This window comes from Saimiri boliviensis, chromosome 2 (assembly GCF_048565385.1).
Source record: "Saimiri boliviensis isolate mSaiBol1 chromosome 2, mSaiBol1.pri, whole genome shotgun sequence".
NCBI lineage: Eukaryota > Metazoa > Chordata > Mammalia > Primates > Cebidae > Saimiri > Saimiri boliviensis.
Genome location: NC_133450.1, coordinates 206664512 through 206689815, shown reverse-complemented (window position 1 = coordinate 206689815; position 25304 = coordinate 206664512). Strand labels below are relative to the sequence as shown.

General features: G+C 43.9%; 1 protein-coding gene and 1 long non-coding RNA gene across 15 annotated transcripts in view; both read right to left on the bottom strand.

Annotated features, from left to right (window-relative positions):
- The window catches only part of ZNF618 (zinc finger protein 618), a 173914-nt gene extending 166285 nt beyond the window's left edge, over positions 1-7629 (bottom strand). For 13 of the 14 annotated variants that reach the window (XM_039474814.2, XM_039474812.2, XM_039474821.2 and 10 more), the window contains exon 1: positions 7472-7572. In XM_039474814.2, coding sequence (XP_039330748.1) covers positions 7472-7504 — 33 coding nt within the window. In that variant the 5' untranslated portion in view covers positions 7505-7572. Of the gene's footprint in view, positions 1-7471 lie in introns of all 14 variants that reach the window. The other variant, XM_039474825.2, reaches the window with a different exon arrangement.
- Positions 7630-13092: 5463 nt separating this feature from the next.
- On the bottom strand, positions 13093-21250 carry LOC141582890 (uncharacterized). Its single transcript, XR_012515798.1, has 3 exons — positions 21176-21250; positions 18489-18688; positions 13093-13170 (listed from the first exon to the last, which is right to left on the bottom strand). It is a non-coding gene; the product is annotated as an uncharacterized LOC141582890 (long non-coding RNA).
- Positions 21251-25304: the final 4054 nt, after the last annotated feature.

Below are 25304 nucleotides of genomic sequence, written 5' to 3'. Positions count from 1 at the left end.
TTTCAGAAATATGGAAACACTGGCGACAGATGGTCTACCTTAACTTAGGACAGATGGTCTACCTTAACTTAGGATAGATGGTCTACCTTAACTTAGGATAGACGGTCTACCTTAACTTAGGATTCTATGCTCACTTGCTGAAATTGGCCATAAAGTGTCAAAAATGACAGCGTTTTATAAAATGTGCTGGGAAAAAAAAAAAAAAAAACTAAGTGGCAGAGGGTTCTGTTTTCTCCCGTAAGTTTTCCTCAAATCTTCGACATCTGCAAACCAAAATTCAACCAAAGATGGGGTCTAGCTGAATGTCACTTCACACATTTAGCTCCTTCAAGTTGAAGGGGCCCACGTGCCCAGATATTCTGCAAACTGGCCCCTGGTGTTCAGTTCCAGGACCTCTGTCTAAGACCAGGCACAGGGCACTATCCCTGCAAATCCGGCATTTAGTGGCCCCCCGCCACCGGCCCGCCACTTTAAAGAAATACTTTATACCAAAAGAGTAAGGAGGGCAGGGGTGAAAACCATCAGATGAACTTTTTTAAAAATCCCCGAGACATGTAAAAGAGCATTTCCCCATCTAAGGACCCCATTGGACTACTTATTGCAAGGGAGCCAAGGCTTCAGAGCCAGCTGTTAAGAAAATGTGCCTCGGGCTCCCTAATCAAACACTGGCTTTGACCAAATGGCCAAACCCAAACTGGTCATCCACTCTTCACTAGACCCAAAGCTCACTGATGGGAGCTATTTCCAAAAATCAAATGAAGTCATCAAATATTTATGGAGCTGCTGCTCTGCGCCAGACCCTAAAATGAATAACCAGCGATCTACCCTCAAGGAAGTTACAAGTTAGCCAGAGAAGCAGAAATGCAAACAACCAACTCTGACCTGTGGGTCCACAGTGTTTGGGAGGTACCATGGGGGCAGAGAGAGGGGAACTCTGCCTGGGGTCATTTGCTGGAGGCTCTACAGAAGAAGTGCAGCTGGTCTCGGCAGGGGAGTTGGAGGGGGGTGGAGGGTCTCGTTTCTCATGAAGCAGATATGAATGAGGGAAAGGGCACCAGAAGCATGCAGCTCAGCATGAGCAGAAGCTCAAAGACGCACAGGTCCACCTGCGACTGAGACGTATCCCTTTTAAAGCCTTGCCACAGGCTCAGAAATCCAGAAACATTCCAAGGAGCTAGAGCAGCCCTGAATGAAAGCATCCAGAACACTTTCACAAGAACGTCTCATGGCAGTCTGTTTCAAAGCAACAGCCAAGAGTGTACATTTTTACTTGTTGCCTCATTTTGCCTGCTAAAGATGAGCCACCAAGCTTCCAGAAGTACCCCAATTGTTGTCAGTGGGACTCAATGTCTCCAAATGGAGAACCCCTGCCTACTGGGTCGAGTCAACTCACATGTGCTGAGCACTTTCTCAGGCCCTCAGACCAGCTGAGAGTCTCCACATGTGACCCTTTCACTTCATCCTAAAACGCCCCTGCAAGGCTAGGATCATTAACCCCCTTTTCCCAGATGCAGAAGCTGTGGTTCCAAAACCAGAGTGACTTTCCTGAAGTCACACAAAGCTAACCACACCGTGAGGCTGAATTTCAAACTCTGGTCTGGCTGACCTCAAACCCAGCTTTCCATTTTGCCAACTGGGGTGGATTCGGAAAATCTCTATGCATCTGACCTAAGGCCTGGCCTGGGGAGCTTCCAGCTGATGCCAGGTTTTGGGCTCAGAAATGGATTTCACTGCCAGGCCATCTTTTACTTCTGATCTCCTACCTCTCCTCAGCTCCCCCACCCCACCCCTGCTCCCGGCCACCTGCTGCTTTTCTGTATCTTCAAGCTTCTCTCTGCAACATTTTATTTAAAATGTACTTCCAACAACTGCCTCCTGGACCTGCATTCCTTGACTTCAACAGCACATAGGCTCCAACACATCATCCTGGAGTTCCTAGCCATCATTTGTCATTTTTAACTACAGCACTGTGGCCCAACCCTGGCAGAAGACTACTTTGGGACAAATAAAAAGGAAACATGGGCCACTCTAGCCAGGAGAGCTATATGGATGGAACTCACTGTCACTACAGGCTGAAATGCCTCAGAGCAGGTGAGACTCAGATAGGAAGTCCTACCAACGAAACCCAGAGGTCTCAACGATGTCCCTACCCTTCTGGGGCCAACCAGTGATGGCAACAAGATGGAACACTGGTCCAATCCTGTGCTGTCCAGTATGATCACCACTAGCTACATGTGACTCCTGAACAGGTGAAACGTGGCTGGTCAGAATTGAGATGTACTATAGGACTAAAATACATTAGATTTCAAAGACTCACTACCCCCCCCCCCAAAAAGATGTAACTTGTCACTTTAATAATTTTCATATGGATGGCTTGGTGAAAGAACAGCATGGTGGATATACTGAGTTAAATACGTTAAAATCAGTGTCACCTGTTTCTTTTACTTTCTTTAGTACACTACTAGAAAATTAAAAATTACACATGGCTCGCATTGGGGACCTGAATTATATTTCTATTAGATAGCGCTGGCCTGACATATTTAAAAGACGAGGAGACTAAGACAGAAATTCTGGGATTTTTAAGGAAGTGCATACACACAAAAATACAGACTGTGTTTTTAAGTCTGATTAAATTAAATATAGCACTAACACAAACTCTCTAACTCCAGAAAAACTTCTCTGACCATTTAAACTAAAAGTAGGGAAGAAAAGACAAGGGCTCCACACACTTTAGACCTCCTCTCCAGCAAGAAGACCTTGCAAAGATGCTGCCCTCAACCTTGCATCTGCCCTTCCATGCTATCCAAGGTCAACAAGCTGGGGTATGTTCCTGGGCTGCCCATGCGGCTGAGCCTTCTTCATAGGTGGCCCTTGAAGTGGGCTCCACCAGGGCTGAAAATATGTGGCACACGTCACTTAACCCATAGGGTTCACCTAAAAGTTAGCTGAGACAATAAACGAGAAAATAAAGTGCCGTATACCTGCGGCACATCATGGCGGTTCATTGAGTCCAGTACCTTTCAAACTCTTTCAACCGTGACCCACAGGAGGAAATATATTTCACATCACACACATACATCCACAAATACAAACAATAGTTTCAGGAGAGGATACTTACCTGTACCCTGTGCTTTGCCTCTGCTATTTTTCTTCCCCTATATTCTAGTCTATTCTTGTTTTTAAAAAATTCTGATTGTGATTCACTAAATTGATTTCACAACCCATTAATGGCCCATGATTAAAGGTCTAGCCTGGGAATGGTAATTAAGATGTGCACTCTCCACTCTGATTTGCACTGCTGTTTGGCCACTGTGGCCCTCTCTCCAGCATACAGGAGTTGGGATATGGCCTCAGAATCCTTCTAAACACAGTGATCCAGGCAGCCATAACCAATTCCTTGGAGTTACATTCAGAGATGAAACCTATTTACTATTATCCTTGATCTGATCCAAAGTGTTCATTTTATAAATGCTGAAATTGAGGCTTTGAAGGAAAAAGTGATTTGCCCAAGGTCATACAGTGAGACCTTGGGTCAGGGGGCCTAGGGCTCCTGAAAAAAGAAGCCACTTCATTTTATATCACCAGAAAGAAGGCACAACTAACACAAAACATCACAAGAAGATGGAAAAAATTCAAAATTCCTCATGACCATGAAAAGTCAGCTTATATACATCCAGTGAAATATGGCAAGGAAGTTCTTATCACCCACCAAGGAGAAGACGTAAGGATTCTGAGGTCAGAGGAAGCAGCATGCCAAGAGCTGAGTCAAAAGTGAGAAAAATATTGTATCTGACACTGGAGGAGTTTTAAAACTCAATTTCTCAAGTGAAACAAGCCACTGGCTGTTTATTTTCTAGGACGAGGGAGAGGTCAGCCTTACACCTACCAGCCATCTTTGCTGCTTTCCTTCTGCAAAAGCAAGAACCCTTGTTCAAGTTCACCTCTGTGCGGGGCTGAAAGTATAAGTAAACCTCTTTTCCTAGCTTGGTCCAAAGTCAAGCTATAAAGCAGGCCCTTGAAATTTCAAACCTTATTAGAAAAAAAAAAAATTTTTTAAGCCTCCTTAGGCAGAAAAGCAAAACATTAAGTAATAAGAGTCTCCACTGTGAAACTGAGTATAAATGATCTTTCACCAAAATAACTCAGCCCATCATCAAATTACCACCCCTCAAGTCCAATTTGCCAGATATTTTGCCCAATATTCTGAGAGAATGTGGTAACAGGCAAGAGCTAATAAAAATTGGCTCATGTATCCATTTCTGGTCACCCGTCCACCTAAAATAGGAGGTGAGAAAGCCAAGGCCAAGGTCAGATCTCAATCCAGAGAGAGACACCAATAGAAACAAAAGAAAACTGGCCCCGCCCCCAACAGAACCATCATGCACCTCTACTTCCTTACAACAAACATGATCAGAACAACCAATTTTTTAAAAAGAAAAGAAATAAAAAACAGGTTTACAAAACCAAAAATGATTTTCAACTTCTAGCCACAGACAACAGAACAAAATTTCAGCAGAATGGAAAGAAGGAATCTGAATTGTGTGTCAGGAGATCCAGGCCACACAAAGGGACGTGCTGCAATATTTTTATTCCCTGCACCAGAAATAACCTGTTATCTACAACCCTGACTTTTTCTCAGACGCCCCTACCCGTCCCCTCCACCCCTCCCCAGCCCTTCTCTCCTTCATCACTGCTAAACTCAGGCCTTCTGCCTCGTGAGGCCTCCAGAGCCCCTCGGAAATTATAAATTCCTTGACCGTCCTAGTCATCGGCCTAAATAATTCAACAGAAAAAAAAAATTTTAATTATGCTACTTTAAAAAAAAAAAAAAAAAAAAAGCTCATTCCAAATATGTCAGAATGTGACCAGTCAGCCCTGAAGGATTTTGTTACTAAAAAAATGAAATCTCCCAAATGCAATGGCGATGATGGGAAATGTCAAGCCTCTGCCATTGTCAAATATATTTCACAGAGATAATATATTTGACTTATTCCACTTAAACATCCAAATTTCCACAAAACAGGGTTGGGAATCTATGGACTGGGGCCACCAGTTCTTCCAAGACCAGCTAGTGGCTGGCAAAAGTGGCAGAAGGTTTCCTGTTCTTGCACCAGGTGACCCACCATCAGTTTCCAATCCAAGGTCTCCCCAAGATCCCGCCCTGCAAGTGCTAATAATATGCTCCTTTTGGACAGAAAAATTATAACTTTTGGGGGGAGGTAGGCTCAAAATCCCCAGCAAGCTCAATCAGATACTAATTGATCACAAAACCCTTCATCTTTGGGTGGGTACTTAATTTTCATCTGTCAAATTTCAATGCAGTCAATATTTATTTGCCTTCTGAAATTCTGTTTTTGCTGTTGTTTCACCTTCATCTGATTCATTTTAAGGCCAAAACCTCCACAGGAAATATTGTTTGCACAAATGCTTTCATATACCAAAGGCAAATCTTTGGGTTTGGCTTTTGTTTGTATTTTGATTTTTTTTTATCTTTATATTTTTTGCTGCTAAAATCAGCTGAGTTGGTGTTTTAGCACATTTCTTCAGCAAAGTAAGTGTTCTACCAAGGAACATAAGAATCAGAATTATCATCTCCTTTCTGCCCAGCCCTCTTTTACCTTTTTCTTGTTAAGTCAGTAAAATTGTGCTTTTTTTCCTTTTTTTTTTTTTTTTTTTTGGTCAAAAATCCCCCAAAATGATCAAGGCTAATGGTTTTCCCCCCTTCTGAAAGTAACCAGGTTTTTGAAAAATAACAAATATTGATAAACTCCCAACCTCACATCACAATCAAAGAGGCCTGAAACCAATCTAAATTTTTTTAAGTAATAAATTTTTCAAATTGCAAGAGTGAACAAGACAGAAAAGGAAAAATTTTCTTCCTTACGAAGGATTCCTCAATCCTTGTCTTCACCAATTGATTCAGTTGCATGTCATAAAAAATGAGCTTCTGTGAATCCACTGTTAGTTTTTTCATAATAATGTTAATTATGCATATCTTATTTTAATGGCGGTCTCTCCTACAAATCTGTGGGCTACTCAATTTGTATAATGTATGAATTTACATTTTTTCCCCTGATTATTGCTCAGAAAAGGTTCCTGACATTTTCTGGATAAAACAACAACAAAAAAGAAATGCCTAGACCTTTCAGGAAACAAAATCAGAAAACAGTCTTAATTATTCCATCAAAACAAAACAAACAAAAAAAAAACCACACACACAAAACCCAACAAATACAGAAAAAAGAAAGGATTTCACTGTAACTTTTCCAGTTTCTGTTTTCTTTAGAATCTTAGGATTTAAATGCAGTAAAATGTAAATGCAAAATTTAAAAAAAAAAAAAAAAAAAAAAAAAAAACTACAATTTTTGGGTGTGTCCAAAGCCAACATTTTAGGGTTTATTTTCTCTTTTAAATCCTTCCTTCGTGGAAATAGAAAAACTTTAAATATTGTCAAATAGAGAAATTAGTCTTTTTTTGCCCGCTGAGCTAAACAAGTTCCAAATTACAATGAAGTACAATTTCTAATTGCTTCATAAAGCCAATTCTCAGTTTTCCCTAAACTCAACAATTTCCCTCTTTTCTTTATTCCAATTAGTTTTTTTCTCAAACTGAAATGAGATGAGTAGCCAAATTGACTTTCCTTTTAGGAGGATTTTTGCTTTCTCCCCTCCAAGAACTGAATTCATTCAAATTCCAGCTTAATTTTCATTTACATATTATCTGGATTTGGCTTGAGAAATAAAAATTGTCTCCATGCTTCTGGAAAGATCAAAGTGAAAATTTTCACCCGAAAAAAGGAAAAAAAAGAATCTCTTACCCCTCCACTGCCTGGTAGTGCAAACTTTTGAAAAAATAAGAAATAAAAAATATTTCTTTTCAATTTTAATTTCTTTTTTTATTTACAAAATAGTATCCTCTAGGTGGCGTCGTTTTAATGGGAAAAAACTACCGTTTGAAGAAAAATTAGAAAAAAAAAAATTGAGAAAGGGAAATATGGCCTAAAAAAAAAAAAGATTGTTGTAAAAATGGGGGGCCTGGGGGAAGAGACCACCCGGGGGGTCATCGGGGACCCCAAGTGCAGAGAGGGTCAAGGGAAAATTGCAAATTTGGGGGGGAGGGGGCAGAGCTGGAAGGGGTTGCATTTTTGCAAAATGTGAATTGTCCAAACTGAAATGGCTGCTCTGTTCTCTCGCCGCTTTGTTTTCTGGGCTCCGGTCCGAGCCCGGGGCCGGAGGGGGCGCTGAGTGGGGGCCCCAAAAGACCCCCTCGTCACCCCCACTCTCCTCACACCCCGCAGCGCCCGGGGGGGTGCTCTCTGGACCCCGACCCTCCCGTTAGCGCCCACAAAAAGCCCGCTAACGTGCCCAGGCACTTTGCATTTTGCAAATCTTGCAATGAAGTGGCGCAGCGCCCCGGGCCCCGGCCCCCCGGGGTTCCCCGCGCGGTGCTTGCCCCCGGCCCCCCGTCGTACCTGCGGAGCCGCCGCGCCGCCCGGCTGGTTCATGGGTCCGTGCGGGAGGAGGCGGCCCCGGCGCGTCCTGCTCCTCCCGGGCCGGGCTGCTGGTGCGCGCACAATGCCGCCGCCGCCGCCGCCGCCACCGCTCCCTCCTCCGCCCGCCCCGCTCAGGCCGGGGGGGCGGGGGCGCTGGGGGCGCGCGGGGGGGGGCGCCGGCCCTCGCCCCCACCCCCGGCCCGCACCGGCCGCGCCGCGGCCGCCGCCGCCGCCGAGCCGCCCCTCGCGGGGCCGCCGCCGCCCCCCGCCGCCCTGCCCGCCCCCGGGCCGGCCTCGCCGCGCGGCCAGCGAGCTTGGGGCCTCGGCCTCGGCCTCCGCACCGCCGGCCTCCGCGTCTCACACAAAGCCGACGGGTCCTGGGGCGCGCCCGCCCGCCCGTCCGCCAGCCCCCGGGCCCCGGCGCACCCGCCCCCCAAACTTTCCCGCGCCGCGCCCTGCCCTCCCCGCGCCCCCCGCGCCCGCCCCCCGGCTCCCTTCTGCCCTCCCCCGGTCCTCCAGCCCCTCGGAAATGTCATTTTGACGCTGGAAAAAAAGTTTGGGGAGCCGGCTCTCAGCGGAACGCAAGAGGTTAATGGGAGCTCTGTACCCCGCTGTCCCCCCCACCGAAAAAAAATCGCATTGATTTTTGAAATAAAAGTTTTTAAGAGCTGGATTGCTGAAAGACTGGAAGGCTTACTGGGGATATTCCTATTGCCCCTGCCACCACTCCCCAAAAAAAACTAATGTAATAAAAGTTTGAAGAACTGACCCCATGTCAGACAGGAGGGGTTAAGGGGACTCTAGACCCCCCAGCCAGATTGATTTTTAAAATAAATATTTGAGAAGCTGCTTTTATGTGAAATGCCAGTGAAACGGCTGTTTCTGCCTATCCTTGCCAAATTTATATATATATATATGTATTTTTTTTTTAATAAAAGTTAGAAAAACCGGTCCTGCAGGAAGACAAGAGGGGTTGAAAGTTAAGGAGTATTGGACCCCCATATGCCCCAGTCAGGTTGATTTAGAAAAGGAAAATTTGATAAACTTTTATGTGAAATAAAAAGTGAACCAGCAAATTTCTTTCCAACACCCCAAAAGAGCCAGTTTTTTGTTTGTTTGTTTGTTTTTTAACTTGAGCAACTGCTTCCTTGTGAGTTGGGAAAGTTTAAAAGGAATTTTTTTTTCCCGTTCTCTTCCCCATCCTCCTAAAAAATCAGATTTTTTAAAAATTGAAAGTGTGAAGGACCTGCCCTATTAGAGAGACAAAGAGGGATTACTGGACCCATCCTGCATCTCCCACGACTGACTGATTTTTGGGATAAAAATGTTAAGAATTGCTCGTCTATGAGATGTAATGTGAACAGAAATCCTTCTTTGCCCCTGCCCAAGACAAAACTACAAGGATACTTTTTAAAAATAAAACCATTGGAAATTAAGCGCAAACAGGTGTCTTCTCTCTGCCCCCACCTTCAAAAATCAAATGTTCTTTTTTGTAATGTTTAAAATACTGGAGCAATATGGGACGGGAAGGGTTACAGAAATGTTTTCCCTAAAACCCTCAAAAAGCGTATTATTTTTTAAATTTTAGGAAATGGAGGCCCTGTGTAGAAGACACCTCCTTTCCCTAAAAAAAAAGTGAAACCAGGAATTGAATCCCATATGGAAGACATGGAATTCAGAAACACAACTCTTGACCCCTTTAAAAACTCATACACAAGACATTAAGAGGATTCTCCTGTTGAGGCACCAAGGCTCACACCTGTAATCCCAGCACTTTGGGAATGCCGAGGCAGGCAGATCATGAGGTCAGGAGTTCGAGACCTGCCTGGCCAACATAGTGAAGCCTCATCTCTACTAAAAATACAAAAATTAGCCAGGTGTGGTGACACGCGCCGGTAATCCCAGCTACTCAGGTGGCTGAAGAAGGAGAATTGCTTGAACCTGGGAGGCGGAGGTTGCAGTGAACTGAGACCACGCCATTGCACTCCAGCCTGGATGACAGAATGAGACTCTGTCTCAAAAAAAAAAAAAAAAAAAAAAAAAGGAGGGGTCTCCTAATCACTTCCCCCAGACCCCTAAAAGTTGGAGATTCATTACAAATTAAAAGTGGCCATATTTCTCCCCACCAACCTGGCAAGTATGTCCCTGGCAAAGGTTTGGCAGCTTCTGCTGAGGCTGGTGTGCAGCAGGCACCGAGGGGAGTGGAGCAGCTTGTGGAGACTGGCAAAGCTGGGTCCAGTAAGCCCTGGGCATACGTGCTGGCCGGGCAGCTCCTAGTCCACCTGCCCCTCATCCACCAGCTGGTTGGAGCCTTATTATCTGGAGAGATCCTCCAGGTTTGATGTCTGTCTGGCTCAATCCTAGTTTGAAGGTTTCTGGGCACCTGACTCAAGGTCAGTTCCCCTCCTCTGCCCAGTGGAGCCAAGCCTAATCTTAGGCCCTAGAGTAGAAACTAGATCTGAAATGACATGAGGTCTCAGTCACCACGGCTGAGAGCCGTATGGTACCAAGGAGAAACTCCTGTCCTAGGAGTCGGGAAAACTTGATGCAATAAATATTCATTTGAACGCTTACTATGCGGCCAGGCACCTTGTATCTAGTAGGGCAGACACACACCATGAAGAAGAGAACTGTTTGCAGCAGCTCTTCTCAAACTCTTCTCAATCTCAAGTGATCCTTGGAATCACCAAGAGAGCCTGTTCAGATTGCTGGGCCCCACCCCGGAATTTCTAATTCATTTGGTCTGCGTTAGGGACGGAGAGGTTCATTTCTAATGCGTTCCCAGGTGATGCTGATGCTGCTGGTCTAAGGGCTGGCCACCTTCTTAAAACCCTTGCGTGACAATGCCAACAGTGAGGTGTTCGGTGCAGCTCAAGGAAGGGTCCTGCCCAGCCCGGGCGGGGGGCAGCAAAGATTCCAGGAGGGTCTTAATTAGATGGCAGGGTCTCTCTAGAGCACAGATTCTTAAATAGGGTCCTTGCATGGGTTTGGGGAACCAAGAACTACTCCTTAAGCAAATGTATCCCTGTATGTGCATTTTGGGGGAAGAAAATCTCCAGCTTTCACTCAAGAGTATCCGGGACTGTCAACTTGGAATAATCCACAGCCTGTCTCCAGGAACCTCTGGGCTATAAAGTCTTGTGGTCGTTCTCAGCCATCTTTTTCTGGAATCACTGCAAGCCCTTCCTGTTTCTCCACCACCCATGGGTCCCAGGAGCTGGGCCTTCCATCAGCACATTCCACCTGTAGAGGTGTCTCCTCCCCAGGGCTCGGTCCTGGAGAGTGTGTCCTTTCTTCATTCTGTCCCAGATGGGCCATGAAGGGTATCCTCAGGGGACAATGGCTGAGCTTGAAGTCATCCTGACAAAATCTAGTTTATAAATGAACCCACGTATTTCCCAAACCACGGCTGAAACTATGCAGTCACCCAGAGCTGTGCTTTGTCTCCATTCGGGAATTAACTGAGGGTGCGCTCACCATGTGGAACTTTTGGAGTGTGCTGAGGACCTGCCCAAGAAAGTGACTAGGTACTGCACAAGGTGGCTGTGGTCCCATCAGGTGCACTGTGGTCATATCTCAGCCCCTCACTTTCCAGAGCAATGACACTGGGACCAGCGTGGGGAAGCCATGAGAAGGGAAGGACCCCCACAAACACCAGAAGGCAGCACTTGGGGAGGTGGGGGGTGTGGTGGAGGAGCCAGTGTATTTTGTGTGAGCCCAGGGGACAAGACCAGACCTGCTGTATGATGGAGCAGGCTCCGTGATACAGCGTTGGAGAAATGACTATTGGTCAGGGCTGCAGAAGAACAGCCGCTCACATCAGTGGAAGCGTGGTCCAGCAGGGACCTCCAAAGGCTCTCCCATCTTCTGAGAGTCTATGGTTCAACTCGGCGTTCTTGGGTTTACCAAATTCTGGAAACGTTTTACTTTTTCCATGCCTAGCCCACTGCCTCCAGAACTAGCACTACTGCATCATTTTAAGAGTCCAGCCCCTGGCATCAATTCCCAGGTTCACCTCTGGCTCTGGTCTTCCTCACTTGCGGTGTGGTCTCAAAGAAATGGCTCAACTTCTTGCCTCCACGTCCTCATCTTTAAAATGATGCTAACAGTTTTATCTACCTCGTGGGGTGCTCTGAGGATTAAATGCTGTAACATGTGTGAAGTCCTTAGAAAGTGTCTCATGTAGAGAAAGTGCACACGTCCACCAGTGGAATGTCCCCGGCCCCTCACTACCTGGGTGATCCTGGCCTCGGGGCTTCATCTCTGAGCCTTAGTTTCTGTCTTTGAAAAATGGGGATTCTAAAACCTAGCAGTCTTATCGACACTGTTCAGTTGTAACCAATAGAAAAGAAATCACGCTAAACTAAAGAAAAAAAGGAAAATGTGACTTTACTAAATTAGAATGTAGATCACAGTATCCAAGGGCAATAAATGAAACAAAGCCTTGAAAGGATTTGGAGCCAGGAACTAAAAGTTTCAGGACCTGGGCTTTCTCTCTCCATCACTCTGGACCACAGATCTCTTGGCATCTCAGTCCTAACTTCTCCCTCCTTCCCACCTTTTCTTCGGGTGGGGGGCCATCTCTGCTTCCCTGGGCACGAAGTGAAAATGGTCAGCATACCATCCTCTCAGTGCAGCAAGTAGTGACTGGTGTCTCTGCCCTCTATCCAAATTCAGGAGAGAGAATGGGATGGGTGAAGCTTGGCTCAGGTGCCACCAGGAGCTGATCCTCTATGGCCAATGATGACAGGGTCGCAAAACACACAGAGCCTCTTGAGACCCAGCCCTGAGAAAAGGGACGTGGAGAGCTGAGCAGACCCCTCAGATGTTGTTTCTCATAGAGTACTGTGAGCGTTCTGAGACCGGGACTGGGGACGGGACTTGGAGACACGCACCAAAGCTGCATTTCTTTGTGCTAGAGTCTGGTAACATTTGGGAAACCCAGGAGGTTAGGATGCTGAGGCTTTTTCCAGCAGGGGATGGGCAGATGTCAAGCTTATGCCACAAGCAGGTGGCAGGAGTTGCTGCAGAAGAAGACTTGGGGTCCCAAACAGAACCTGAGGGCTTGGCTAAGATCTGGTGGGAAGGCCTTGGTGGAGAAGTTGCCTTTATAGAGAAACAGTCGTCTGAGAAGGGCATGGGAAAGAATAAAGGCAAAGGCTTCACGAAATAGTGTTTTCTTCCTCAAGCTGAGTTACTTTTCCTTAAGTCTAAAAAACAAGGGAAATCCTCTCTTGTGACAGCCCAGCCAGGGTGAGTTGGGCTTTCAAGTCTCTACACAAAAGGGAAAAAATCACACGATCCGGTCTTAGAAAATTCCTCAGCAATTTATCAAACAAGTTGGCAGCATTTTCTCGTTTGATTGACTACTTCTCCAAAGTGGGCAGAGGAAGTACACTCACCCCCATTTTAAGGCTCGTGTGTCTTGGTCCAGTGCAAAATTCCAGCTTTTGCTCTGGAATTTTCTTCTTTTCTTTCATTCCTCTACCTCCCCATCCCGACACAGGGAGAAGCTGGAAAGGAGCTGGGATGAGCTAGCAGCCGCGTACTTCCTCAAAGAGGGGCCTTGCAAGTCATGGTGAAGTCTCCAGAGAAGCAGGTACCTGAGGCTTTGGCAGTCCCCCAGGGAGGTGAATCCAGGAGGGAAAATGGAGAGAACGGAGATCCAGGACAAGACACTGGCAAACAGAAAGAAAGAAATCAAACTGGTCGCCCAGACAAAGAGCACTGAGTTAAAAATCTGTGTAGTTACTGGGGTCCGTTGGGGGGAAATGGGGGAGGGACAGTGGGGGTGGGAGTTGGGGAGAGATAGCATGGGGAGAAATGACAGATATAGCTGAGGGGAAGGAAGGCAGCAAATCACACTGCCATGTGTGTACCTATGCAATAATCTTGCATGTTCTTCACATGTACCCCAAAACCTAAAATACAATAAAAAAAAGTTAAAAATAAAAATAAAGGCTGGGCGCGGTGGCTCAAGCCTGTAATCCCAGCACTTTGGGAGGCCGAGGAGGGTGGATCACGAGGTCAAGAGATCGAGACCATCCTGATCAACATGGTGAAACCCCGTCTCTACTAAAAATACAAAAAATTAGCTGGGCATGGTGGCGCGTGCCTGTAATCCCAGCTACTCAGGAGGCTGAGGCAGGAGAATTGCCTGAACCCAGGAGGCGGAGGTTGCAGTGAGCCGAGATCACACCATTGCACTCCAGCCTGGGTAACAAGAGCAAAACTCAGTCTCAAAAAAATAAATAAATAAAATAAAATAAAAAATAAAAAAATAAAAATAAAAATAAAAAATAAAAATCTGTGTAGCCTGTCCCAGGATTCAACAGCAAATGCTTCTTATGTTTCATAAAGCTATTCCAGGGAGCCTGCCAGCCCATGAAGCCCGGAGAAAGCCTGGTATCCTAATGATCTCATCTGGTCTCTGTACTTAGATCTATGCAGATTGTAACATTAGCCCCTATAAAAGCCTCAGTTTTTCTCATCTGTAAAATGAGTGAAATAAGGTACCTAACACCACAGGGTTATTTATAGCCCTAATTCATGTTGTGCACCCAATGCATGGTAATTATTATTACCATTTCCAGCCAATATCAATCAACTTCAACATGTATAAGGCAACTCAGGCTCTGGGGTGGGATGAGGGTAGAGTCACCTCATTTGAGCAGGACTAGTCAGCCGAGAAGGGAGCAAAGTCAGCTTTGAAGGCAGCTTCCCTAAATCCAATTGTCAGTGCCCCCCACTATGGTAGTAGTCCTGATTTTAATTCAGCTGGATCTCAGAATGGAGATGGGCACAGGCCATGGGAAGAAAAGAAGAGGAATAAAGATGGCAAGAGCTGGTCCATTTCGTTTCCTCTTTTGCCATCAGGAGGCTCCCAAAGGAGGCTGTAATAATCCATCCTTTCTGCTGAGGAACACACTTGTGAATGCAGTTAGCTCACAATGTGCCATAGTACAAGGCTCAGGTTCTGTCTGGACTCAGACCCAACTGGGTTCAAATCCCAGCTCAGATCCTTTCCAGCCATGTGAGCCTGAGCAAATCACACCACTGTCTCTGAGCCCCAGTTTCCTTAACTGTTAAATGGGGATAATAACACAGATATGCATGTTTTCCATGAGGGTTAGAAAAAACAAAAAAACAATGAATGCCAGCACACAGTAGGCATCCCAGATATTCGAGATGATGATGTTAATAATGATATTGATCTCAGTGCCTTCTATCTGCAAAACTCTCCAGTGGGCGGGGCATGTCTGGAATAACAGCTCAGCCATGAAGCCATCCAGCTATGTCTCTCAGTTATCTCCATTAACAGATGAGGAGAGTGAGGCATAGAAAAGCAAAATGGAATGTTTCTTTCACCAGTAATTGGACAAATGGCCAGCGTGTGACTCTGGATGGGATGCACGGAGAACCAACAGCACTTACACAGAATTCCTGCCAAAAACGCATAACCCAAATCTAATCATGAGGAAACATCAGACTAATCCAGATCCAGGGACATTCTACAAAACAACTGGCCTGTACGTGGCAAAAATGTCAATGTTATGAAAAACAAAGACCGAGGAACTGTTTCAAATTAAAGGTGACTAAAGAGATAAGTACGACAACTAAATGCAAAAAGCGATCTTGAACCAACTTTTTTTTTTTTTTTGGCTCCTGGATCAGAGTGGGAAAAAAATTTCTATAAAGGACATTTTGGGGACAACTGGTAAGGTTTGAATATGGTTGCATATTAGAGAATAGTAGGTATTCATGTTAAATTTCTATGTTAATAATCATTTTCTGGTTGTATAAAATCAGGTTCTCCCTCTTAGAAAATACACACTTTTGATGGAAAGGCACATGATTATCTGCAACTCTCAAAACATATACACGTATGTCTATGCCTATATGCATATATATATATGATAACGTGATTATATGTGACTGAATATGAATTGGCAAATTTGAACGAAGGGTATGTGAAAGTTCTTTGTTCTACTCTTGCAACTCTTCTATAATTTTGAAATTATTTCAAAATAACAAGTCAACAAAAGTGAAATACTTGAAATGTTTGAAAAAGCTAGAAGCCTACACTGACATTATTTTCATCAGAATGGAATCTTTTCATTGTATATTCAACAGAAAAAAAATTGATTCATTGATCAATGGCTTGTCCACATCAAAATTTGCTGATTATCTTTTTTTTTGCAACATGACTATGTTCTTTTGTAGCTACTATTCCCATGAGGTCCGATTTTCCTAGGCACATTTTTTTCTTTTTTTCTTCTCTTTTTTTAAATAAAACCAGGCACAACAATAGAGGAACTGGGCAAATTTTATGATCTTAATTTTGTCATGCAGATGTAGGGTCTTCCATCAATGTTCAGTCACTATTTCCTGGATGCAGTGTTAGTCTTCGTGTTTTATTTTCTGTTGCTTATTTCTACCAAGTAAAAGTTATTTTAATGTTTGCAATTTTCAGCATTCTCAGTCAGCTATAATTCTTCAAACAGGATATTCCCCCCCAAAATTAATTTTGGTGTGTATAGTTTAGAGGCATTCTCTAACCCTGGCTAGGCATCTGAATCTCCTGGGAGCTTTTGAAAAGTATATGTTTTCCAACTTCTAATCACTCTCCTGATTCTGATCCAGGCGGGGTCTGGATATTTGTATTTTTGAAAGCTCCACGCCTCTCAGGTTCGGTGGCAGTCACTGGCCCATCACTTGGTGTGGGTATCACCTTGCCTTGTATTATTGGTTATCTTAAACTCTTTGGGCCTTGGTATTCTATTTTAACCTTCCCTTTTCCCAACTTAACTCTGAGGTCATTAAAGAAAGGGACTGAGCAAATGACTCCTTTAAGGCCAGCACACTCACTACAATTATTAGGTAAGGTAGCAAAACAATATTAGTTGATCAACTGTTGGCGCAACCAAAACCTTGAATAGCAACATCAAGAGATGGAACTTTAAAAATAAAAAATTGTGAGGCCAGTCACGGTGGTTCAAACCTATAATCCCAGCATATTGGGAGGCCAAGGCAGGTGGATCCCAGCACTTTGGGAGGCCAAGGCAGGAGTTCGAGAGCAGCGTGGCCAACATGGTGAAACACCATCACTACTAAAAATACAAAAAATTAGCCAGGCATGGTGGCAGGCGCCTGTGATTCCCAGCTACTAGAGAGGCTGAGGCAGGAGACCTGGGAGGGAAGGTTGCAGTGGGCTGAGATTGCACCACTGCCCTCCAGCCTGGGCAACAAGAACAAAACTCTGTCTCAAAATTTAAAAAACATTGTGCAAGAATATATATAACATAAAATTTACCATTTTAAACATTGTGAATGTATAGTTCAGTGACATGAAGTGCGTTGACATTGTTGTGTAACCATCACCACTATTCATCTCCATAATTTTTCATCATCCTGAAGGGAAATGCTACATGTATTAAACACTAACATGCCATCTCCTACCAGCTCCTGGTAACAACTATACCACTTCCTATCGCTCTATGAATTTGACTATTCTAAGCACTCTCATATAAGGGGAACCACACAGTATTTGTCCTTTTGTATCTGGCTCATTTCACTGGCACAATTCATTCATGTCGTAGTGTGTATCAGAATTGCATTCCTTTTTAAGGCTGAATATTATTTCATTACATGGACATACCAATGTTGTTTATCCATTCATCCATTGATGAACACCTGGGTTGCTTCTACCTTTTACCTATTGTGAATAATGTTGCGATGAATATTCATGTATCTGTTTGGTTCTCTGCTTTCAGTTCTTTTGGGTAGGTACTCAGAAGTCGAGTTGTTGGATCTTATGGTCATTCTAGTTCTAACTTTTTGAGGAATCTCCATAATGTTTTCTACAGTGGCTGAAGAAAGACTGTTTTTAAAAGCTGCGTTAAAAGAGGTAGAATGATGATCGATCCTTTTCTGAATTTCATGCTAACTCTGTTGAGAAACAAAATCCATATATCTATCTTTAGCAACCTTAAAGAGTCATGAGAAGTTACCCTTCCCTCTATGCTCTGTGGGAAATTGATTGCAATAACAGCATCAATTCTGCATACCTCCTCGAATCTAGCCCTTTTTGTCATGTGACTTCGCAGTTCTCACTAAAGAGTCTATTTCCCACTCCTTGCATCTGAGTTTGGCCATGTGACTGTGGCCAGTGGGATGTTAGCCAATTTCACATAAGTAGAGACTTTAAAAGTGCTTGTGCAGGTCAAGCACAGTGGCTCACGCCTGTAATCCTAACACTTTGAGAGGCCAAGGCAAGAGGATTGTTTGAAGCCAGGAGTTCAAGACCAGCCTGGGAAGCATGGTGAGACCCTGTCTCTACAAAAAATTTAAAAATTAGCCAGGCATGGGGGTGTATATCTGTGGTCCCAGCTACTCAGGAGGCCAAGATGGAAAGATGGCTTTAGCCCAAGAGCTTGAGGCTGCAGTGAGCAGTGAGATCACAACACTGCACTCCAGCCTGGGTGACAGCACGAGACCCCCATCTCAAAAAAAAAAAAAAAACCTAAATAAAAATAAAAGTGCTTGTGAAACTAAATTTGTACATGCTTTGGCACTTATGCCTTCATCGTGAGAATACAGTTGGCCCATCCGTGAGGTCCCCATTTGTAGATTCAATCAACCATGTGTTCAAAATAGAGCTAAGCCTATGGTGGTTGCGTCTGTACTGAGTATGTACAGATTTTTTTTTTCTTGTCATTATTCCCTAAACAATGCAGAATAACAACTATTTACATAGCATTTACATTGTTTTAGGTATTGTAAGTAATCTGGAAATGATTTAAAATTTACAGGAGGATGTGCATAGGTTATAGGGAAATACAAGTAGTGCTTGGCTTACGACCACGGTCGGGGCCGCGGAACGGTCATAACACGATTTGGTCATAAGTTGAGTAGGCTATATGTACAGTTGAAATGGTGCACGCAGAGATGGTAGTGCTGCCAGAAGCTGGTCCCCACTGTCGTACACCCAGCTTACCAGACGCGGAGCAGTCGTGGCTACGATTGTGGTCGTAAAGTCGAATGGTCGTAAGTTGCATAGGTCGTAAGTTGATCAGTACCTGTATGGCACTATTTTACATGAGGCCCTTGAGCATCTGCAGATTTTGTTTTCTACGGGGGTCCGGGAACCAATTCTTCACGAATACCCAGGAACAACTGTATACCCAAGCTAGTCTGCTGGAAGAATAGGAGAGAAAGGTGAAACAGAGTTCAGTTATTCTAGCTGACCACCACATGCGTGAGCCCCCAGCCAACAGCCAGCTACCCCCAGAGAGTGATAGAGCCCAAAAGAGGCTAGAGGAACTATCCAGATGAAATCTCCAACCCACAGACTCAAGAGCTAAGTAAATGCTTATTGTTTTTTGTAACTGAGTTTTGGAGGTGGTTTGTTACACGGCATTATTGTGGCAATAGATAACCGATACATCTACCCTCCTCTGCCGTCAATATGCTGCATTTTCTGCACCAGTCAAAGGGTGATGAGACGACTAATTTTACTGACTCCATAGTGTTCGCATGAAAGTAAATGCCAGAACTGGCCAGGTCCAGCATCTGGCAGTTATTATCTAAAGGTAGATTGCTCTCTTCCTTCTTGAAGGTGACCTTCCTTTTTTGTGTATTGGGAAAGAGGGCTGTAGAGGGCATTTGTTCTCCATTCTCCCGCATTCTCAATTTGTGTCTCAATTTTTCATGAAGAAAAAGCCTTTTTTCATGCTCAGTCTGTGTGTTTTGGGTGGACTTACTCTACCCCTGAGTGCCATCAGCAAATGACCCAGGCTTGGCCAATCATGTATGCCATCCCCTTGGCAAGATGGCCATGTGACAGGCCAAGTTAATGAAATCCAGATTTAAAAGGTTGAATGGAAAGTTTTCTTTTCCACTGAGATAACTGAGGATATAGTTTAAATCTAGAGGAGCCGAAGGCTGCCATGTGGAAAGAGCCTGCCTGAATTCAGCTAACACAGAGGAAAGCAGAGCCCAGCTATGGGAAGACACAGTCCCGATGACATGGTTAGAACCCTAGATTTAGCCAGGCCTGAAGCTGTAATTCTTTTGAACTTTTTAGTTATGTGAGTCAATCCATATTCCTTTTGCTTGTTTCTGTTAAAATAATTTAAGGAACGCCTCTGTCCCTTGTAACTAAAAAAACAATTTGTCTTGCGTTCCTCCGAGGTCACCTTCCTGACTGCATGTTCCTTCTCATAATGGGCTTCTCCACAGTGCTCTTAGCCCCACTGTTGTGAAGAACCACTGTGTTTATCCTTCCCGATAATATTTGGGATTCCCAAGCTAAGTCCACCTGATAAGGTGACAGTACTTCCCATACAGGCTGTGGGAACAGGGAGAATATTGGCAGGTCTAGGCTAACCAGGCATCCTAGTTTGCCCTGGCCAGTTCTGGTTTATGCCTGTTGTCTCAGCGTATTTACTAATAGCACCCCTTTCACTATCAATAGTGTCATTGCTTGAGTAATCGTTTATATAGTCACCCTTAGCAGGTCGTACTGCCTTTTATTCTGTCATCCCTCTATTGTCCACATAAAGCTGAATGGCAGAGAACGAAGATCAGCCATCCCACATGCTCCTACAATGTAACCTCATCTCTCTTCCTCAAGAGCTGCAATCTGATTCTCCTCCACTTGAATTTGGGTGGACCTCCAACTGCTTCAACTCATAGACCACTGTGGAAGTGATATGGAGTAACTTCAACCTGAGTGGCAGAGAACAAAGATAGCTGGGACAACATCAGCCATCCCATGTGCTCCTACAATGTAACCTCGTCTGCCTTCCTCAAGAGCTGCCATCTAATTCTCCTCCACTTGAATTTGGATGGACCTGCAACTGCTTCCACCTGTAGACCACTGCAGAAGTGACAAGGAGCAACTTTCTAGACTGAGGAAGTCTAGGAAAAAGACAATGTCGCTTCCCCTTTTTTCATTAGATTGCTCATACTTGGATTTCTGAGCTGTTCTGTAACAAGTCCAACTTCCCTGAGGCCACCGTGTTGTGAGGAAGCTCAGCCATATTGAGAGGTCACGTGTGGCCACTGTGGTGGGCCTCTGTGGCAGAAGGACTCTAAGATGCTGCCCCTCCATTGCCATTATCTCCTATTATTCACACCCTTGCATAATCCTCTCCTCTTGGTGAGGGTGAGATGGTAACTTGCTTCTAATCAGTGGAATGCTGTGAAGGTGAGGGATGTCCCTTTTCTCACTATGTTACATGAGATTATACCTCTCATCTGCCTAGTGTACTCTGCCTTGCCGCTTTTGATGAAAGAAGTGGCCGTGCACGGGAGTTCCCTACGTCCAGGAACTGAGGACAACCTCTGCCCAACAGGCAACCAGGAACCTTAACCCTCAGCCCAGCAACCCAAAAGGAACTGAATCCTGCCAACAGCTATGTAAGTGAGCTTAAAAGCATATCCTTCTCCAGTTGAGCCTTCAGTGAAACACTAGCCTTTGACTGCAACCTCATGAGCAGAGTCCTGCCCATCAAAATTGTGGGATAATAAATGTGTATTGTTCTAAACCATTGTTTGTGATAATTTGCTACTAATTAGATAACTAATTTACAGTCTTAGTCTTTGAGTCCTCCCTACTCAGGCACCAGACACATGAGTGAAGAGATTCCAGATCAATCCAGTCCCCAACTTTTGACTCACCTCCCAGCCATTAAGTCCCCTGGTTCCAAACATTGTGGAGCAGAGACAAGTCACCTCCTCCATACTCTGTCCAAATTTTTGGCCACAGAATTCAGAAACATAATAAAATGGTTATTACTTAAGGCCATTATATTTTGGAGTAGTTTTTAAGACAGCTATAAAAAATAAAACAGAAAGTCAGATTTTTTTTTTTTTTTTTTTTTTTGAGATGAAGTTTTATTCTTGTTGCTCAGGCTGGAGTACAATGGTGCAATCTCCACTCACTGCAACCTCTACTTAACAGGTTCAAGTAATTCTCCTGCCTCAGCCTCCCAAATAGCAGGGGTTACAGGCACCCACCACTATGCTCGGCTAATTTTTTTTTTTTTTTTTTTTTTAGTAGAGAAGGGGTTTCACCATGTTGGCCAGGCTGGTCTTGAACTCCTGACCTCAGGTGATCTGCCTGCCTCGGCCTCCCAAATTGCTGCCGCATTTTTTAAACTCTACCTTAAATATGACCTTTTCATGATCCATAACATAAGTGACCCCCCTGTAGCTAACATTACCACTGGGTCTTCAGGTCCTTCATGTTCCTAAGAGCGTCACCTGCAGACAGTTTCCATAGACCTTTTCTCAACACTTGTGCCAAGGATGTAGTCTTGCCCCTGGTTGCCCACCAATAGTAAATTTCTAAGCAATTTAAAGCTCCTGTTAAAGACTTCATGCTAATTCTTATATGGACTTAATTGAGTTCTGGACAATAGCTAGTCCTGTTGCCATTATTTGGGTACAAGGGAATAGTTATGTTCTTTCAGTTATACTCAATTCAAATCTCCTCACCTTCTACCTGTTCCCAAAAGGCTCTGGTTAAAGACTTAAGTCTATTGGGGAGAAGGAGGAGAGGGATGGAGGGAGAAAAGCGTGGTCAGAGAACTCAGCAGGAGGATGGAGGTTAAGCTCTTCCCGAAATTGCACAATTTCATTTTTCTCTCTGGCAATCTCATTTTTCTCTCTGGGATAGCACTTAGGTGAATGGACCTCTAAGTACACACATGTACACACACACACACACACACTCCTTGTGCCTTCCCTACCATAGCAGGATCATGAGATTTTGACTTGCATCTATTACCTTTAAAAATAATGGAGTCGGAAGCAGTGGCTCATACCTGTAATCCCAGCACTTTGGGAGGCCCAGGCGGGTGGATCACCTGAGGTCAGAAGTTGGAAACCAGCCTGGCCAACATGGTGAAGCCCTGTTTCTACCAAAAATAAAAAAAATTAGCCAGGTGTGGTGGCACCTGCCTGTAATCCCAGCTACTTGGGAGGCTAAGACAGGATAATCACTTGAACCCAGAAGGTGGAGGCTGCAGTAAGCCAAGATCACGCCACTGCACTCCAGCCTCAGCAACAGAATGAGACTGTCTCAAAAAATAAATTAATTACATTAAATTAAAAAATAATGATGCACACCTGGGTGCGGTGGCTCAAGCCTGTAATCCCAGCACTTTGGGAGGCTGAGGCAGGCAGATCATCTGAGGTCAGGAGTTTGAGACCAGCCTAACCAATATGGTGAAACCCCATCTTAAAACTAAACTAAACTAAAATAATAATAACGCAATAAAGTCAAGGTTTTGGAGATTCTTCAAAGGAAGAAATATTTTTAGCTGAGTTTTTTTCAAGTAGGTGAGGATTACTTCTCTAAGCACCAAAACTTTTATTTCAATATTTTGGAATGGATATCTTTCTGAAATGTGGTGTACCCTTCCCTACCTCTTAAAGAATGGATAGCATTATTCCCCCTGCCTTGCCTGAAATCTCACATTGAGTACTGCCCCCAAACATATTAAGATGAATCAACTGAGCCCAGGATATTGACACAATAACATGGATTTTCAAAAGGAAAACATTGTCTTTCCCCAGATTTTTGAGAGCTATTGGGTATGCATTCAGTTCTTCAGAAGTCAATGTTTGACTATATGAAATGAGAAACAGCCCCTCCATGATGCAAATATATCCTTCCTACCAAAAGACAAATGTAATCCAGACATCTCCCAGGCTTGATCAGCCTGTGGGTAGAAATGAGGTCACACTTTATTTATTTATTTAACAAATACTTACCTAGGGCTTGCACTGAGCTATTCCAAGTGCATTAAGATCAACTGATGTTTGACCAAGATGCCAAGAATACACAATGGGGAAAGGACAGTTCTCTCTTCAATAAATGGTGCCGGGAAAATGGATATCCACATACATAAGGACATTAGACCCTTATCTCACACCATATGCAAAAATCAACTCAAAATAGATTAAACATTTAAAAGCAGACCTGAAATTGTAAGACTACTAGAAGAAAATGAGAAACATTCCATGACATTGGTCTGGGTAATAATTCTTTTGAGATGTGAAACCAAAAGCATAGGCAACAAAGCAAAAACAGACAAATGAAATGGCATCAAACTAAAAGTCCCTGCACAGTAAAGGAAACCATCATCAGAATGAAAAATTTAGGAGAATTTTTCTCCTAAAAAATAGGAGAAAATATTTACAAACCAATCATCCAATGAAGGGTTATATTTACAATATTTACAAACCAAACATCCCAGATCTGCAAGGAATTCAAATAACTCAATAGCAATAAAATAAATAGCCCTATTTAAAAATGAGCAAGGGACCTAGACACTTCTCAGAAGAAGATCTGCAAATGGACAGCAGGTCCATGAAAAAATGCTGAATGTCTCTAATCATCAGGAAAATGCAACTTAACACTGGAATGAGGTATCACCTCACACTTGCTAGAATGGCTATTATAAAAACAAAAATGAAAAGAGAAGAAGTTGGTGAGGCTGTGGAGAAAGAGGAACCCAAGAATATACTGTTGGTGGGAATGTAAATCGTACAGCCATGGTAGAAAACAGTATAGAGCTTTCTTAAAAAATTAATAACATGTGATCCAGCAATCCCATAACTGGATATAGATCCAAAGGAAATGAAATCCAGTGTCTAAGAGATTTCTGCACTTCTCTGTTCACTGCTGCATTACCCATGATAACCAAGATACGGAACCAAGATAACTGTCATCAGCAAATGAATAGTTAAAGAAAATGTGGTAAGAAAATCACCAGGAGAGTAGATTTTATGTACTCTCACCACAAAAATAGCATCTGAGATAATTCCTGTGTTAAATAGCTCAGTGCAGCCACTCCACATCATTTCAAAACATCACACTGTACACCGTAAATATATATACATGTGTCAACTAAAAATAAACTCAAAAAAAATTTAAATCTTAATCCTCCTAACAACCTTATGACATAGGTATTATTTATTATCTCTCTGTTTTACAAGGGAGGAAACTGAGACACAAAAAGGTAAAGTAACTTGCTCAAGAACACGAAGCTCATAAAAAAACCTGGATTTTGGACCCAAGAGCCCAACTCTGGGGCCTGCACTTATATTTACTTTACTCTGCTGACTCTCACTGACATGGATCTCCTACCTACATGGTAGAAGTGTTTGAGTCTCCTTGGTAAGGGTCCCTCCTTCCTCTGTTTATTTCCAGAGTCCCTGGGAGGTGTTATATGTGGGCTCAGTATTCCCTTGGATTCTGCTCCTGAAGAGCATATTCTAAGCCACTATCTATTCAAAGCCACTATTACCATGACAATGCTATACCACACACAACCCCAAAACTCAGTGGCTTCACCTAATGAGCAAGAATTTGGTTCAGGAGTCCACAGGTCTGTTGAAAGGTTCTTTCTGTCTTAGCCTGGCTTGTTACATGTCTGGACTTGGCTGGTTCTTAGCTGATCTAGGTTGGCTGGGACAAGCAGGGACATTTGATTCTGGCGCACATGTCTCTCATCCTCCAGCAGGCTAGCACAGGCTCGTGTACTTGGTAATGGCAGAGGAACAAAAGCCAACAAGCTCAATGTGCAGACAGTTTTCAAGTCTCGGTTTAAATCATATTCACTAGCATCCCACTGGTAAAAACAAGTCCCATAGCAGCCCCTGAGCCAGACTGGTAGAATATGTACAATGACGGGTTATCAGGCATGAATACAGGAAGGGACAAGGAAGTGGGACCAGGAACGCTTTCAATCCACCACACTCGTCACCAATTTTCATTCTTCTCAGGAAATATCAGAAT